This window comes from Mustela lutreola, chromosome 2, assembly GCF_030435805.1.
Source record: "Mustela lutreola isolate mMusLut2 chromosome 2, mMusLut2.pri, whole genome shotgun sequence".
Lineage (NCBI taxonomy): Eukaryota > Metazoa > Chordata > Mammalia > Carnivora > Mustelidae > Mustela > Mustela lutreola.
The window spans coordinates 169,923,216-169,937,577 of NC_081291.1; the positions used below are offsets into that span (position 1 = coordinate 169,923,216).

General features: G+C 36.8%; 1 protein-coding gene across 12 annotated transcripts in view; it reads right to left on the reverse strand.

The window, feature by feature from the left end:
• BBX (BBX high mobility group box domain containing) overlaps positions 1–14,362 on the reverse strand; it is a 276,694-nt gene that overhangs the window by 53,969 nt on the left and 208,363 nt on the right. For 11 of the 12 annotated variants that reach the window (XM_059164248.1, XM_059164245.1, XM_059164246.1 and 8 more), the window contains 3 exons: positions 10,994–11,074; positions 7,856–7,930; positions 50–130 (listed from right to left, as the gene is read on the reverse strand). In XM_059164248.1, coding sequence (XP_059020231.1) covers positions 50–130; positions 7,856–7,930; positions 10,994–11,074 — 237 coding nt within the window. The remainder of the gene's footprint in view (positions 1–49; positions 131–7,855; positions 7,931–10,993; positions 11,075–14,362) is intronic. The other variant, XM_059164238.1, reaches the window with a different exon arrangement.

Consider the following 14,362-nt stretch of genomic DNA (forward strand, 5'->3'; position numbering starts at 1 on the left):
TGGGTTCCACCTCTGCAGATCTTATCTCTAAATATTGTTAGAAACTTGCCTCTGCCAGTTGAAAGAGTGCGGACTTCCCACAGCGCTTCACAGGCTCGGCACCACCCAATTGTGAAGTGTTCGAAGAAATCTATATTGAAAAAACAATACACATAAAGAATGTTAATTGTGTTATCAGAATCTTTGTTTCCTCTTCACACACACCCAAGAACTTTCTTTTGTTTATGAGAACATCACCATTCCCAAGTATCAAGAAATTTTAAATGTGTCCTACTTGGGACAATTTTTGAAACCAAATGTAATCAACAACCTCAAAAACAGTAACAAAAACCAGGCGTGGCTGGGACAGCGGTTAAATGATAAGAGTATTATCTTCTATACTGCAGGCTTTAAACTTACAAGATAAACATTTCCATTTCTATACAAACACCAACTCATCAGCTGGCCAAATACAAGGGATTTAGAGTCATTTCGTCTGTACCAAAGCAACAAGTTTTGTCCCATTTTGTTCTTTAGGTATGTATTTGGCAAAGACAGCCTTGTTAGTCAACAAATACTTTTTTGAAAATCGAATATAAATGAACTAAGGAATTACGGCAGGAGCTGGGGACGCTAAGAGTTTTACATAAACACTGGCCCTAGCTCTGAGAGAACGTTCTCAAGCATATATAAAGATGGATAGTCAAGACCACACTTCTAAGTCAGAGAGTTAAGGCCTATGTTGGGGCATACCAACACATACACCGTTACACTACCCACAAGCTCTCCTGCAAATGTGACCAAAGAGCAGCTGTTCCATAACATGTAACTGCACTGTCCTTCATTCTTATACGAACACTTTATTTTCTATTTCTAGCCTAACTTAGTAAGAAGCTGAGGACATACATTCTTAAGGATCTTTATAAAGTATTCTTCTCCTGGAGAAGTCCTGTCATCATTAGAGGAGCTAGCTCTGGTGTAAAGCTTTTCATATTCTTGGCGATTCTGAATTCTTTCTCAATTTAAGACAGAGGTATCTCTTAGTTCAGTTTAGGAAGCAGTCCTGCCTGGTGTCTGCATCCTTACAGGTGACCCCCAACTCCCACAGGGAGTTCTGGGGAGCTGTCAGCTCGGAGAGAGACTGGGAGCTTACTGCTAGAGAGAATTTTCTCTTTGTAGAGGCAAATACTTAATAAGCTACCCGGAACATTTAGAAGGGGCTAGTTTATGGAATAAGGACTTTTTTTTTTCCTAGGTACTATCAATTTTAACAGTTCTTTGCGATTTATCTCAACCACTTCTTCTTAGAAAATTAAATAAGTGGGAGGGGCACCTGGGTAGCTCAGTCGGTTAAGCATCTGACTTTGGCTCAGGTCATGGCTCCAGGGTGCTGGGATCAAGCCCCACATTGGGCTCCCCGCTTAGCAGGGTAGGTCTGCTTCTCCTTCTCCCTCTGCTCCCCTGCCCCCTCCACTCCTGCTCTCTCTTTTTCTCTCTCAAGTAAATAAATAAAATCCTAAAAAACAAACAAACAAACAAACAAACAAAAACCTATTTGAAAATTAACTAAATGGGGCTCAATCTTTCTGAAGTCTGGAATATTTTCTTCTAGCTAAATTTTCTCTGATATGTGCCACTTCTATTTTTTTCTAGACAAGCTGAATTTAATTACTCACCTTATCACTAAACTAAGAGAAAAAACATCACCTATCAATGACTTGAGGGAATGAAATACTGAATATAGATGTCAGTGTTTTGAACCAAGGTTGTATAAATGAAAGAACATGATCTTTGTGTCAGGCAGACACGTCTTCATTATTTTATGCTGTGCTGACTTAACAAAATAATCAAGACTCTGAGTCTCCTCTACCTCATCTTCAAAACAGAATCAGTAATACCTGCCCCATATTACTGTTGTGAAGTTTAGATTTTATGTTAATGAAGAGTCTGGCAAAGTGCTGGGTTCATATTATGCTCTCAATAAATGGTGCAATTATTAACAAGAATTTATCATTAGTAACATGAATAAAAATAAACTTTCTTAGTATAGTTTTAAAAATTTGTTACATACGGAAGTAGGAATGGAATTAAAAACTGCAATGTTAGAGGATAATTTCTAATAATCTGTAGAATTTTAATCTATCACATAGTCACAGGACACTCTCCAGAATCACTAGCGGGCCGGCGAGTGTGGCATTGCTGCACTAAGCCAGGATGGGGGGATGGGGTGCACTTCTAGATCTCCCAATGGCGCCCTCTGCTGTCACCTGTGTTGCTGGAGGTTTATGCTCCTCACTCAGTACCACACATTGTGTGTGGTCAACTGTGGGCTTGATGAAGAAAGTCCGACTGCACTGTCTGCCACCCGACTTCATGCACAGTTGTCTGAGTTGAGGCCTGAGAATGGTTCTTCACCTTTCAAAAGGAACCGCCATCTGTGTCTCGTAAGGCCTAGTTCCCTCATTACCCATGGGAGGATTTTTTCCTATGTGGAGGTCTAAGGAACATTTCCAAAGGAGCTCCTGTGGGGTAGGTTCAATGTATTTTGGTAGCCCAACACTTCCTGAATCAGCAACCAATACAATATTCATGGAGTAACTCTGGTGAGATAGGCTTTCTAAAAGCGTCTTTGGCTTCTTAATTTTTTTTGGTGTAGGGGGCATGAAGAAAAACTGGACATTGTAAATGCTATGCTTGGTCCTTATCTTGATTTCTTGGCAACATTTGATGTGGCTGACCTTTCCTTTGAGAAACTCTTCTCTGGGCTTCCATTGCTGGAGAATCCTGGTTTTCTTCCTACCCATCCTCCCCACCCCCATTCCTTATTGTTCTCCTTTCTCTGGTGATCCCATAAATGCTTTTCCTCAAGATTTTGTCTTTTTATTTACACATTTTCTCTTACTAATCTGATCGGCTTCATTAGAATTTGTATAATGCTGAGTTGCGCTACTACTGCAGATGCCCACCATTTTTTTTTTTCCTATTTAAGAGACTTACACATCCTTTTTTTTTTTCCAATGTCTGGTCACCTGGTAGAGGGAAGTACATGCTATGTTTTACTTCTGGGTAGGGGACACTAGTGGACCATATTGAATAGTACATTCTTGGCTTTTTTATTGTCCTCAAACTGGATGGCACTTGCCAATCGGTTAACTCCACCACAGTCTCTCTTCTGGCTAGTATATACTGTTTGGATAAACAAGGGTGTAATAGTACGTGAAGTACAGCGAAAGTGCTAAGAAAAATGATCATCCTGGATGTTAAACTGCTCATTTTATAGCTGCCTGAGGTAGGGGAACCACATCAAGGAAACAGGTAGTAAAGATCTAAAGCAAATTAGGTAATAGTGGATGTCTTTTGCAATTATGAGGGGTATCATAAAACACTGCAGCCTGGTAAGGAATGACTGATAATTACTTAATGAATAAAAAAATATTTTTAAAAAACCCCAAATGAACAGTATGGGATGACTGGTCTTTCTTACCTTAAAAGAAATATTAATGCTTCTAATAAAACACATAATACTTTCATACTGATTAGCTGCAGTGTGAGTATACGGTTTTTGTCGAGTGTAATATTCTGTAACATATTGAACAGTCCATCATCAAAATGAATGCATTAAATTTGCACCTATTGTTTATATCCAACTGTGGCAATGTCTTAAATTTGGTGAGATGATGGTTGTATTTATACTGGCAAAGTAAATACTTTCTAAGGGAAGTTTTAATGTCCAAACTTATTGGTATAAATCATCCAGATTAGTTTTCTGTCTTCAAAGAAAATATGTAATATTTCAATGCAAAGATCTATTTTAGGTGTAAGAGTCAGCCACACAACAGAAGAACATGTGAACTGGTCATGGCTTTCAGACTCTTTAAATAATAGAAGACAATAGCTCCCTTCTGGCATTACATGTGGTTATTAGTCTACAGTAAATAAGATCTAAAATGCGATGGATGTGTCACTCTACCTGTAAACAACAAAAGATGCAGATAGGAAACTCATTTTGACCAATGTAATGGATCAGAGCCTGGAAACAAGACAGCTCTTCAAAGTGGGCCCAGCTGAATGTAGGTGAGGTATGAGTATCAGCAAGGATTGGAGACAGGCTGAAATGGGGGACAGGCTCTGTACTCTGTTATTTCTTTCTAGATCTTGTCAAGTAGATGTATTTTCCTCCCTTTAAACATAAACCTTTCATGAGGAATATATAAACAAAATGTTCTTTATTCAGGTTCATGATTCCAAGTTTGTTAACTTCAATGAGTTTTGAAACTATCAAATTTGGTTAATAAAGAAAAAAACCACTTCAACTTAAAGAAATGCCCAGGGCTGACTGTTTCTTAAAAAGGGTGTCTCTATTTTCCACAATAAATGGCCCTGTGCCAAGAGAAGATCTAGCTAACCTCTTCCTAGAGTTATATATGTTTGTAAATCAAATTAGCAGGAATGGACTCTAGGAATTTTGCATGCCTAACCTTAATATTACAAAGCTAAACATTTTTAAAGACTAAATCGTTTCCTAATCATAGAAACACTCACTTTTCTCTAAGTGTACTGAAATCCCTCTGAAAAGAGAGGGGGTCCAAGTGGGTTCCTGAGTAGAGTTCTATTATGTGCCCGTCCTTTTTTCTCTTCATCCCTTCCCTATAAGGCCCAGAGATACTAGGAAGTACCTTAACAAGGACGAGCTAATAACTCAGAGTAAAAATTATACTATAGAGCAGTGGTCTCAAATTGTGGTTTCCAACAGGAAAACTTGTTAGAAATGCAAATTCTGAGGCCCCACACCAGACTCAATAAATGAGAAACCCTAGAAGTGAGGCCCCGCAATCTGTTTGAAGAAGCCTTTGAGGGGACTCCAATGCATTTTTAAAGTTTGAGAACCTTTACTATAAACTAATTAAAACAAGAATTTCAAGAATCTTTCTGTTTTCTCAAAGGTGATAGGTGTTACATGAAATAATTATAAAGGCTTTAGGGATATGATTATAGTTAGTAATTACAGCCTGTTCTATTTCTACTGAAATATATGTGCTTATAGCAGATTTTAGTAGATAATTTTATTAGTTCATCTTGTTAGCTCTTGTTTGGCCTTGAATTAACCAAACCCCAAATGAGGCTAACGATGTGGTCAGATCTTACGATGACAGAGACTGAAACTTAAGGTTCTCTTGGGCCAGTTGAGACAAGTGACTAGAGAAGTTATATATCCTCAGAGAACCGTGTACTCAATTTATATAATCATATGTAACAGTTACAAGTAGTAACTGTAGAGGCCACTTTTAGGCAAAAAGGCTTGAGTGATGGACTGTAGAAAAGGCCTATCACGACCCCCTGGATGGATATAGACAGGTCCACTGGACCCACCTCACAATATCCAGAGGCCCTCACTGGCCCATGGGCTATTTATCCTCACCTTTCCTCCAAACAGCCCCCACACCCTGCCTCTGCAGACAGCCTCTCTTCCCCGAATCTGCCTACTGTTCCCTTCCAGTATGTTCCATAAACTTCTATCTCCTTTGTTCTGCCAAACAATCTGTGGATTCTTGTCACCACCTGTGTCACCGGCTTTCACCAGATTGTTGTTTCACATTGGGGGCCCCTATCACAACAATAACCGAGAGTATAATAATTTAATTGGTTTAGGAATGAAAACGGCTCATATTATCAATCTATGCAAAATATAACCAGGAAAAACAATATACTGAGTTGACAGGGGGAATTACATTTGATTCTCGGGCAAAATATTTCATTTTGGTTTTCCGACTGCACATGCCTTCCTCTGTTATGAGGTCTTGAAACAGCACTAATAATTATCAGGTTAACAATTTTTTAATCCTCTCTCATGATCAAAACCCAAAACCCTCAGAAGACCAGTGCTACTGAGTAGAGGAGTGAAATCTGTACACATCTCCCTGCATAGGTCTCAAGTGAGAAAAGGTTCTTTTCTTTCCTAGGGAAGAAAAAACTGTTCTCATGCTTTAAGGAGTGAGCATACTTAGCAGCAAGGAAGCATTAATCGGTTTAGGAGAGGCTCAGATCTCATTCTCCAGAATCAAGTGGTAGTCGCTATTACATCATCAAACTAGGCCCTCAGAGCTGCCCAGGGCTTCAGGAACTCCTCATAAATATGGTAATAGTATCACTTAAATAACAATCACGCTCTGAGTGGAGATAACTGTTGGGAACACCAGCTGTGATATCCCATATTGACATTTTAAATGAAGCTGAATACTCTTGGTAGTTAATGTATATCAGGTGTGTCAAAGATGAGCCATTACCTTTCTAATCCAGCTACAGAATGTAGAATTTAATCAAACAGAATGTATGGCAAATACCTTCTGTTTTGAGGAAAATATTTCTAAAAAGTTGCGTGGGGCTGGCTTAAGTACTAAGATTAAAACCAAATTTAGTCACCAAACCAAAATTCCTTTTTAACTCTTAAAAAAAATTACTAGTATCAAATAAATGGATGTTACCAACTGCAAGAAATATTAAAACAATTTCCTCAGACTGGAAATAACAGTCTGCTTATCATAATGACAGATTATAATAAAATCTTAATTTATTCAGATTCATCAAGCAAATTGTTCTTCCTAAGTGGTAGTATTATATGACATTTTTGTTACCAGTTTTATAGAATAGCCCTCAACAACTAAAGCAAATACTGTGGCAGAGAATCCCAACTGATAACCAAGCCAACTGGTGGCATAAAGTCACAGTGGCTGACCCTAATGTCCCAAGAAGCAGCAGTATTTCCTTTTTTTAATATAAAAGCTGAAAGTAATTTTTCCTCATTTTCAAAGTAGCATGCTGGGTTTTCTCCTGCCAAAAAGATATCATTTTACATTTCATTTATGCAGCATTCTTTATTCAAATGAATCAAAATGATTCAATACATCAATATTAAACAGAATGGTACTGCTTGTCATTTTCGCTCAACCCTTCAAAAAACTGCTTAGTTTATGATATATATTTTTGGTTGGAATTACTAAAGAAGGGGAAAGACCTAGGGCAGACACCATCTTATTTTCATGACCTGTATACACTTTATTACTTGTCATAGAGTGCTCATCATAAATGAGCAGCCTATGGCTGAGGCCAGGGATTTTGTGGCAAGCATGTCAGATGTGCTTCTCCACACCAACTAAGTAAGCGAGCACTCTCTGGTGTATGCTCTCTCTCTGGCTGATAAACCAAAGAAATCTGAGATCCTGCGAGAGCTGACCTGCTCTAAACCTGGGATTAAATGCTACTAAAGATGCACCACTGCATCCACTGTGAGTCTTTCATAAATCACAGCATCTAATTTCACTACTGGAAACATTTAATAAATTGGAATCCTATGGATGTGGACAGCAGTTTTTTCCAAAGCTTTTAAAATAAATTAAGAACAAGGTAAAATGAAACAAATGAATTACTGGAAAGTGTCTATTCTAAATGAACTCCGTAATGAATGCTTATAAAATGAATGCAAAAGGGGCGCCTGGGTGGCTCAGTGGGTTAAGCCGCTGCCTTCGGCTCAGGTCATGATCTCAGGGTCCTGGGATCGAGTCCCGCATCGGGCTCTCTGCTCGGCAGGGAGCCTGCTTCCTCCTCTCTCTGCCTGCCTCTCTGCCTACTTGTGATCTCTCTCTGTCAAATAAATAAATAAAATCTTTAAAAAAAAAAAAAATGAATGCAAAATATGGAGCTGATCTGTGATTACAGCAAAGGCAGCAAAAAGCATTAAGTATTCCCTTATGTGCATTATATTCGTAATGGCAAGAGGCATGCCTAAAGTTCATTGTATGTTATTAAAACTCCATTCTAGTATTTCCTGAGCTCAGTAAGTTTCTCAGCCCAATAATCATTTTAAAAAAAGAGGCAATACCTCTGCAAACTGAAACAAGGCTGATGCTTGACACTGTTTTGAAGGAGTATCAGGGTGGGATGAACTTGAAGATATCTGAAAGGAAACAAGTAATTTTTAATGCACAAGGACATTTTCTCATATCAGACTAATAGATTCTGCCATATATTTCCACTGTAGACACTGATAAAGATTAAGACATGAATCATCACCCTTAATGCCTTTTAGAAGAACAGTATTTATAAATGATAAAGGAAGACAAAGGCCATGTTTCTAAAAACAGATGACTGGAAGAACAAAAGACCAAGTTTGGCTCATTTGCCATGTCTCTTGTAGGGTATCAGGTATGCTGCAGCCAGCCGTGGAGGAGACGTGAGATGAACTGCTTTATTTCAATATATTTTAAAAAATATTATTAAAAGCTGGAAGCTGCAAGAAAAGCCAGTTGCTCTCTCTTCCCTACACCACTCCCCCCAAGCTGTTCTCTGTTGAGAGGCAGCTGGGAAACAGTGTTGGAGAAGCATATGGATGTGGCTCTGGGTATCTGGGATTGAATCTTAGCTGACTCCTCACCAGCTACATGACCTTGGGCAGCTCAGCTTATCTTTCTAAAACTTATTTTTTCCCAACTATAAATTGATGATAATGATGAAGAGAATAATCCCCATTTTACAGGATTACGGGGAAAAGAAAAGCTACAGAAGACACTGGCATTGCACCAGCACTCAATAAATTATTCACTGAAGAGGAATAGCATTTCTTTTGCAACACCATGCATGCCTACATACACACACTCTCTCTCATCCTCACTCTTCAGGCATCTGACAGTGGATAGAGGATTCTGCCATACCACAGCTGGTTCTACTAGGAGGCCTTTCCTTTCCACTTGGTAATTATGGTAGCCTCTTTAAAAGTTTGCTCTGATGGCCCCATGGAAATACTTTTCAAAGATCTTTTGAGAACAAGGTCAGTTATTAATTTTGCTTCCAAAGTGAAAAAGACTTCTATCCAGCTACAAAATGGGGAGAAAGTGAGTTACAAGAGCAAAAGGCCTGGGCGTTACGAATTCAGTCCATTCCCGGTCCCATAAAAGTATTTTCCTTCAATTAACTGTGCTCACCAACTCCATCAAAGGGTACCTACTAAGCAACAAATGCACCTTAATTAATCAGAATTCTTCGATCAGAGAAGTAGTTTTTTTTCCTCTTAATTAAGTTAAGCTGGTTGGAAAAACCATGGAGGCTGTCAGTGAAATAGTATCAAAGTAATGTTTAGGGATGAGACAGAATAAGAAAAGAGACTGATGGAACTACTGACTTTATTCACTGCTGAAGCCATTAAGAAAATTTTAATGCCACTATAATGAGACATATAAGCATCTTTAGAATAAGTATCAGTAAAAAAAAAAAAAAAAAAAATCCAGATCTATTTAACAAACTATATATAAACAGACCATTGTGGATAAATAAAATTTAACCAAGTATTTTAAAGACATGTTAAGGTAAAATTACACTCTTCTTGGTTAGACCATGAAACCTATCATTTCAAATGAGCTCCATGTGCAAGTGTGACAGACTGCAAATATGAATCCACAAGGATTTTCCTGAAGTCCTGGGTAGGTCTTACTTCAGAGAGCATTTTTCATTCCCATGCACCCTCAATAAAAGTTAGGAAAATAATTAGTTTATGCCTAGGTTAATTGCCTAACCTACAGTTCTTTGAGGGTTAAGACGAATAAAATGAAGAGAAACACCATCATCAACCATCTAGATTTTTGAAAAGCATTTTACAAGTTTCTAAACAAAAGGATTTACTTGTAAATTAATATTGGATTAAAGAGATACTCAGTTAATCACATGAATAGAGAGCTCCTGAAGAAGTATCAGATTTGAGGTAGGGACTCTTTATATAAAAGCAAAAGAGTTAGGGATCTCTTTGGACTCCTAGGTGTGCTATAGAATCCACAAAAATGCACGTATGCCAACACACCTAAATGTTCACAGGAAATTTTAGGGTTTTCATTAGATCTTTTGAGGTTTAGGGGCCCCTGGTCAAGCATCTCTGCTTTCAAAGTTGGGACCAAGATTATTTAACATCTCTACAACTACTGTTTAAAAACTGAGTGCACAGCGAATCCTCTCTGACATTAAATTCTTAAGGAAACAATATACAAAACATTTGTAATTCACAGCATATCTCACACGGTCAGAAAGAAAAGTGATAGATAAGGAATATGTGAGCAAATACGTATTCTAACATTCTGGTGATACCAGCAAGGCATTTACACATATTACAAACAATGTCTGAAAAGGAATGGCCTCTGCCTTTGTGAACAGTAGTTTTACCAATAAAATGTTGAGAACCACCAGAAAAGGGCACTGGAGAGGGAAAAAAAAATCTGAAACTAAAAATATGTTCTCTTTGTCCAAAACCTAACACAATGGCAAATGTTAGGAAGGGTTATATCAGGACAGTGTGAGAGAAGGTCTAGTATAAAAGACAATTCAAATGATCACGGGAAGATCAGTTGGGTTAAGGTTTAAGAAAATTAATAATGATGGCTCCATATTAAGTTCTATGATAAACGAAGATATTTTGGGAAGCAGTCTTAACCTTACAGACTTCCTATTAAGGATAATATGCTTTCCTGCACATCTCTGAAGCAATGTTAGAAACATATTGAGTCAAACAGGTTTGATAAAAGACACAGGACTTTGAAAATTGCCAAATGCATGCTAATGTCTCAATTAAGAGCAAAGGGTACTTAAAAAAAAGAAAGGAATGCATAGCCAATAACCATGAGTGGATTACATCTTCTGATTTAGCACCTGATAAATTAACAGCTAATAAATGACAGAGTTCTAACAATAATTAAATTGTATCCTGAATTTTACTATATTCATAAACAAAAATCAATGGTACAGTTTAAATATATTTACTGTGACTTAATAACAAGCTCCTATAGACATAAAGTACATAAAGTTATTCCTTAATTAGGAGACTCTGGAGTTCCAAAATACCTTTTCCAAAATTTGACTCTCTTTTCCCATCTACGTTAAGTAAGCTAAGGAGAATTCTTCAGTACTTTAAGTTACTGTCATCAGTCTAAATTTTAAGCTCACATTATAATCTCATTAAGTATGAACTGTAATACATTACCTCAGCAAACTGAAATAATGGGGACTTCTGACGTAATTCAGGGGATTCTGAAACATCCTGTCTACAAGTGCCAGAGGATATCTGAAACGAAGAAAGATGGTATGAGACATCATAGAGATAGTTTCTGGAAGACAACAGATGACAAATGCCACTTCAAACATTCCTGTTGGAGAAGAGAATAGTTTTCATTCACCCAACTGAGGCAAACTATGACAAAATAGCAGTTACAGTACACCAAGTTTCATACAAAGCGCCATCCAACAGTTCAATAATGCAATGAAAAGCAGGAGATGGACAAGACAATGCATTTTAGAAAAGTTAATATCCATTGGTGGCTTTCTGTCACCAATTCCAAAAAATACCTACTTCTTTTGTGTTCTACGTTTCCTCAATATTTTGTATCATTGAACTGCATGAAAACACAAATGGGATTTGATAATATAAAACATTTGCAAAAACAAAACTAAAATCAAATTCTGGTTTTCTAGGTGTTCATGTGTTTATACACAAACCCTAATCATAGAATAGTATTTACCTAAGAATATTTTCTTTTATTATACATATTTTCTTTGCACTAGTCACTGCATTGGGTAAACATTTAGGGCTCTATAATATTTATTTGCGATCTTTATTACTAACAACATTTATAGAAATACCACTGGATTTAAAAAAAAATTCTTGTTATTAATCAAGTATTCTTGTCAGGACACACACACTTGTCAGGACCTATCTCTGCCATTTGGGTGACATAATCACATAGACAGCCAACTGTAATTCAAATGTCTTGAGAGTCAAGGAATGTTGAGAGAACAGTACGATTATTCCTCTCATCTGACCCTTTTTACAAGTGAAGGAACTAAGGACCAGAGAAGTAAACAATATCTCCTCTCCCCCAACATTCAATAATCCCCTTATTCTATCACCACAAGGCATAAATATTTGTTTATTGTTCATCTTCTTCCTAGGGCTTTGTTTAATAAAGAATGTTCAACTTTGCCTGCTCACAAGGTCAACAAGTATTTTAAATAAACTAAAAAAAAGTTTGACGTGTCTTCTAAATCCTAAATCAGTGTGTCCTCTTAGTTCCCTTCCTATGTGACAAGGTTAGGAAGTCTTAGGGAAAAAGTTATGTTTTATTACAGAGAAAAACAAGTTAAAAATAGTTTTAAATAAACATATTTCTGACAATAAAATAATCTAAGTTCACTGCTGCAAATCTGAGAAAAACCCAAAAACTGAAGTACAGAAGAAAAATCGACAGTGCTATCTCCAGAAGATAAGCACTGTTAATACTTATATATATTCTTCCAGCTGTATAAGATAACTTCATCAAAATTGAGACGCTGTACTACAGTTAAAGAACGCTTTTTATATGATTTTTCCTGTGTTGTTAAAGCTTTTCCAATGTAATTTTAAGAGCTGCAAATTATTATATTATGTGGTTGAATCTTATGGAAACAGATGACAATCAATCACCCAGGTTATGTTCCTAAAAATGGAATTTCTCACTAAACCTCTTTATTAGACACTTAAGATATGTTCCTCTAACATTATCATAGGTCACTGGGCAGGAACCAGCATCTGAAATTTCAATTGCCATCTCTGTATTTGAAAGAGTAATGGCCATCTTCTTCCAGTGATGAACTCGAGAAGGTGCAGAAGCTTTCTTTCATTTGCCACCTGTGGTCTGGCTGCCAAAGACCAGCTCCCTATCACTTGACTAATTGACAAATTGTATACCAAATGGCCCAATCAATGGTATTATTTACTTCCCAAGAATTTGAAGCCAAGGAGACACAAAATGCACTAAAAAGAAGGCCAACGAACTCTGAAATTACTAGCCACAAAGGATTCCTTCACTGAAAGGAATACTTGAATAAAATATAGCTTTATCTAGGAATGATGAAGAAATGATGAAGAAAAATCAACACTATCTTGGTTTATAAAGAAATCATTTATGTGTAGCTCCAGATATCTTGGTAAATAATCAATAATTTTTTAAAAATCAAGCCTAGGATTAAATTAAAATTATGAAGGGTCTTAAAACTTAGTAATATAGATTGCACATGTGACAATCTACAAAAGATAGTTGGAATCAAATATATTTAGGGTAGCTAAACTGCATAAAGTCTATATTATATAAATTCTTACTTCAGATAGCTATTTCACCACACATGATAAAGTTACCAGTTACCAGTTATGAGAAGATTAGTTACCCTATGGCTTAGAGTTCATATGAACTATAAGAAGAAAAGTCAACTCTCTCTCCAAGTGCTGTTTATAGATTATTTGGCCATAACGATACAAGTCACAAAATTTTGAAGTTAAATGAGACCCTCTGCAAATCATTAAAATGGATGGTCATCAATACAACTTTCTATCTGAATAGAGAATTCAAATGTGAGTAATTATCAAGGCAACTGTAATCCTCCACACATTATATTAATTGGGCTATGAAATCAAGGAAGTCTACATATGCATGTTTGTGCTCACCACATACCAAATACACAGCAGATGTACAGTGAGTATCTGTTAACTGCCTTGGTTCTATTTGTGTGTGGAAACAAAGAAATCTCAATGACCTGGCCAGGAATCACACAACAAAGACTGACCAATGGTTAAAATAGCAGAACAGAATCACTAAGCTATGCACCTCAAAGATGTCTCTCAAAATCCAGTAACCTTTAACTTTACCCATAAGTTTAAGGCACTGTGAATTTAGCATATATTTTTGGTGTAAACAGCACAAATTCAGGAGCCAAGAGAACTGGGATCCTACTAGATGTTTGGTTACCTCTAGTCCATAGCAGAAATTGAAGCCAAAATGATAAGGGGCCTTGAGTGGGGATAATAGGAAGAGGGTGGCAAAAACAAAAACAAGAAACAAACAACAACAAAAAACCCAATGCCAGCAGCAAAGGCAGGGAGAGGACAGAAAAAACTGTGAACAGACACAAATGTTTTGTAAAGCACTGTGGTCTATCTAAAAGAAATTAAAGTAGAGCAAAGAGTCTCAAAGTTTCTCCTGAAGGCTTCAGTTGACTCAAGTAATTAATATTTATAACTATGGTTCTAAGTTGTCAAGATAAGGATAATTATAAAATATAGGTTTTATTAAAAGGCAGAAATGCGTGTGATACATGCTAGGCATATTTCCATCAGAAATCTCAAAATGTAAATATGGCTCAATGACACGGAAAATGTATGTATGTAGAAATTCATTCTTGTGTGCTTGACAAATAAGGCATCCAAGGCAGAGGTGTACATTTGTGCATATACTGATAAATATACACATTTGTTAAAGAAATCTGGGATTATATCCACATAAAAGTAAGAGAGTATTTTGCACACAAGGCTCTTATTTAAGTT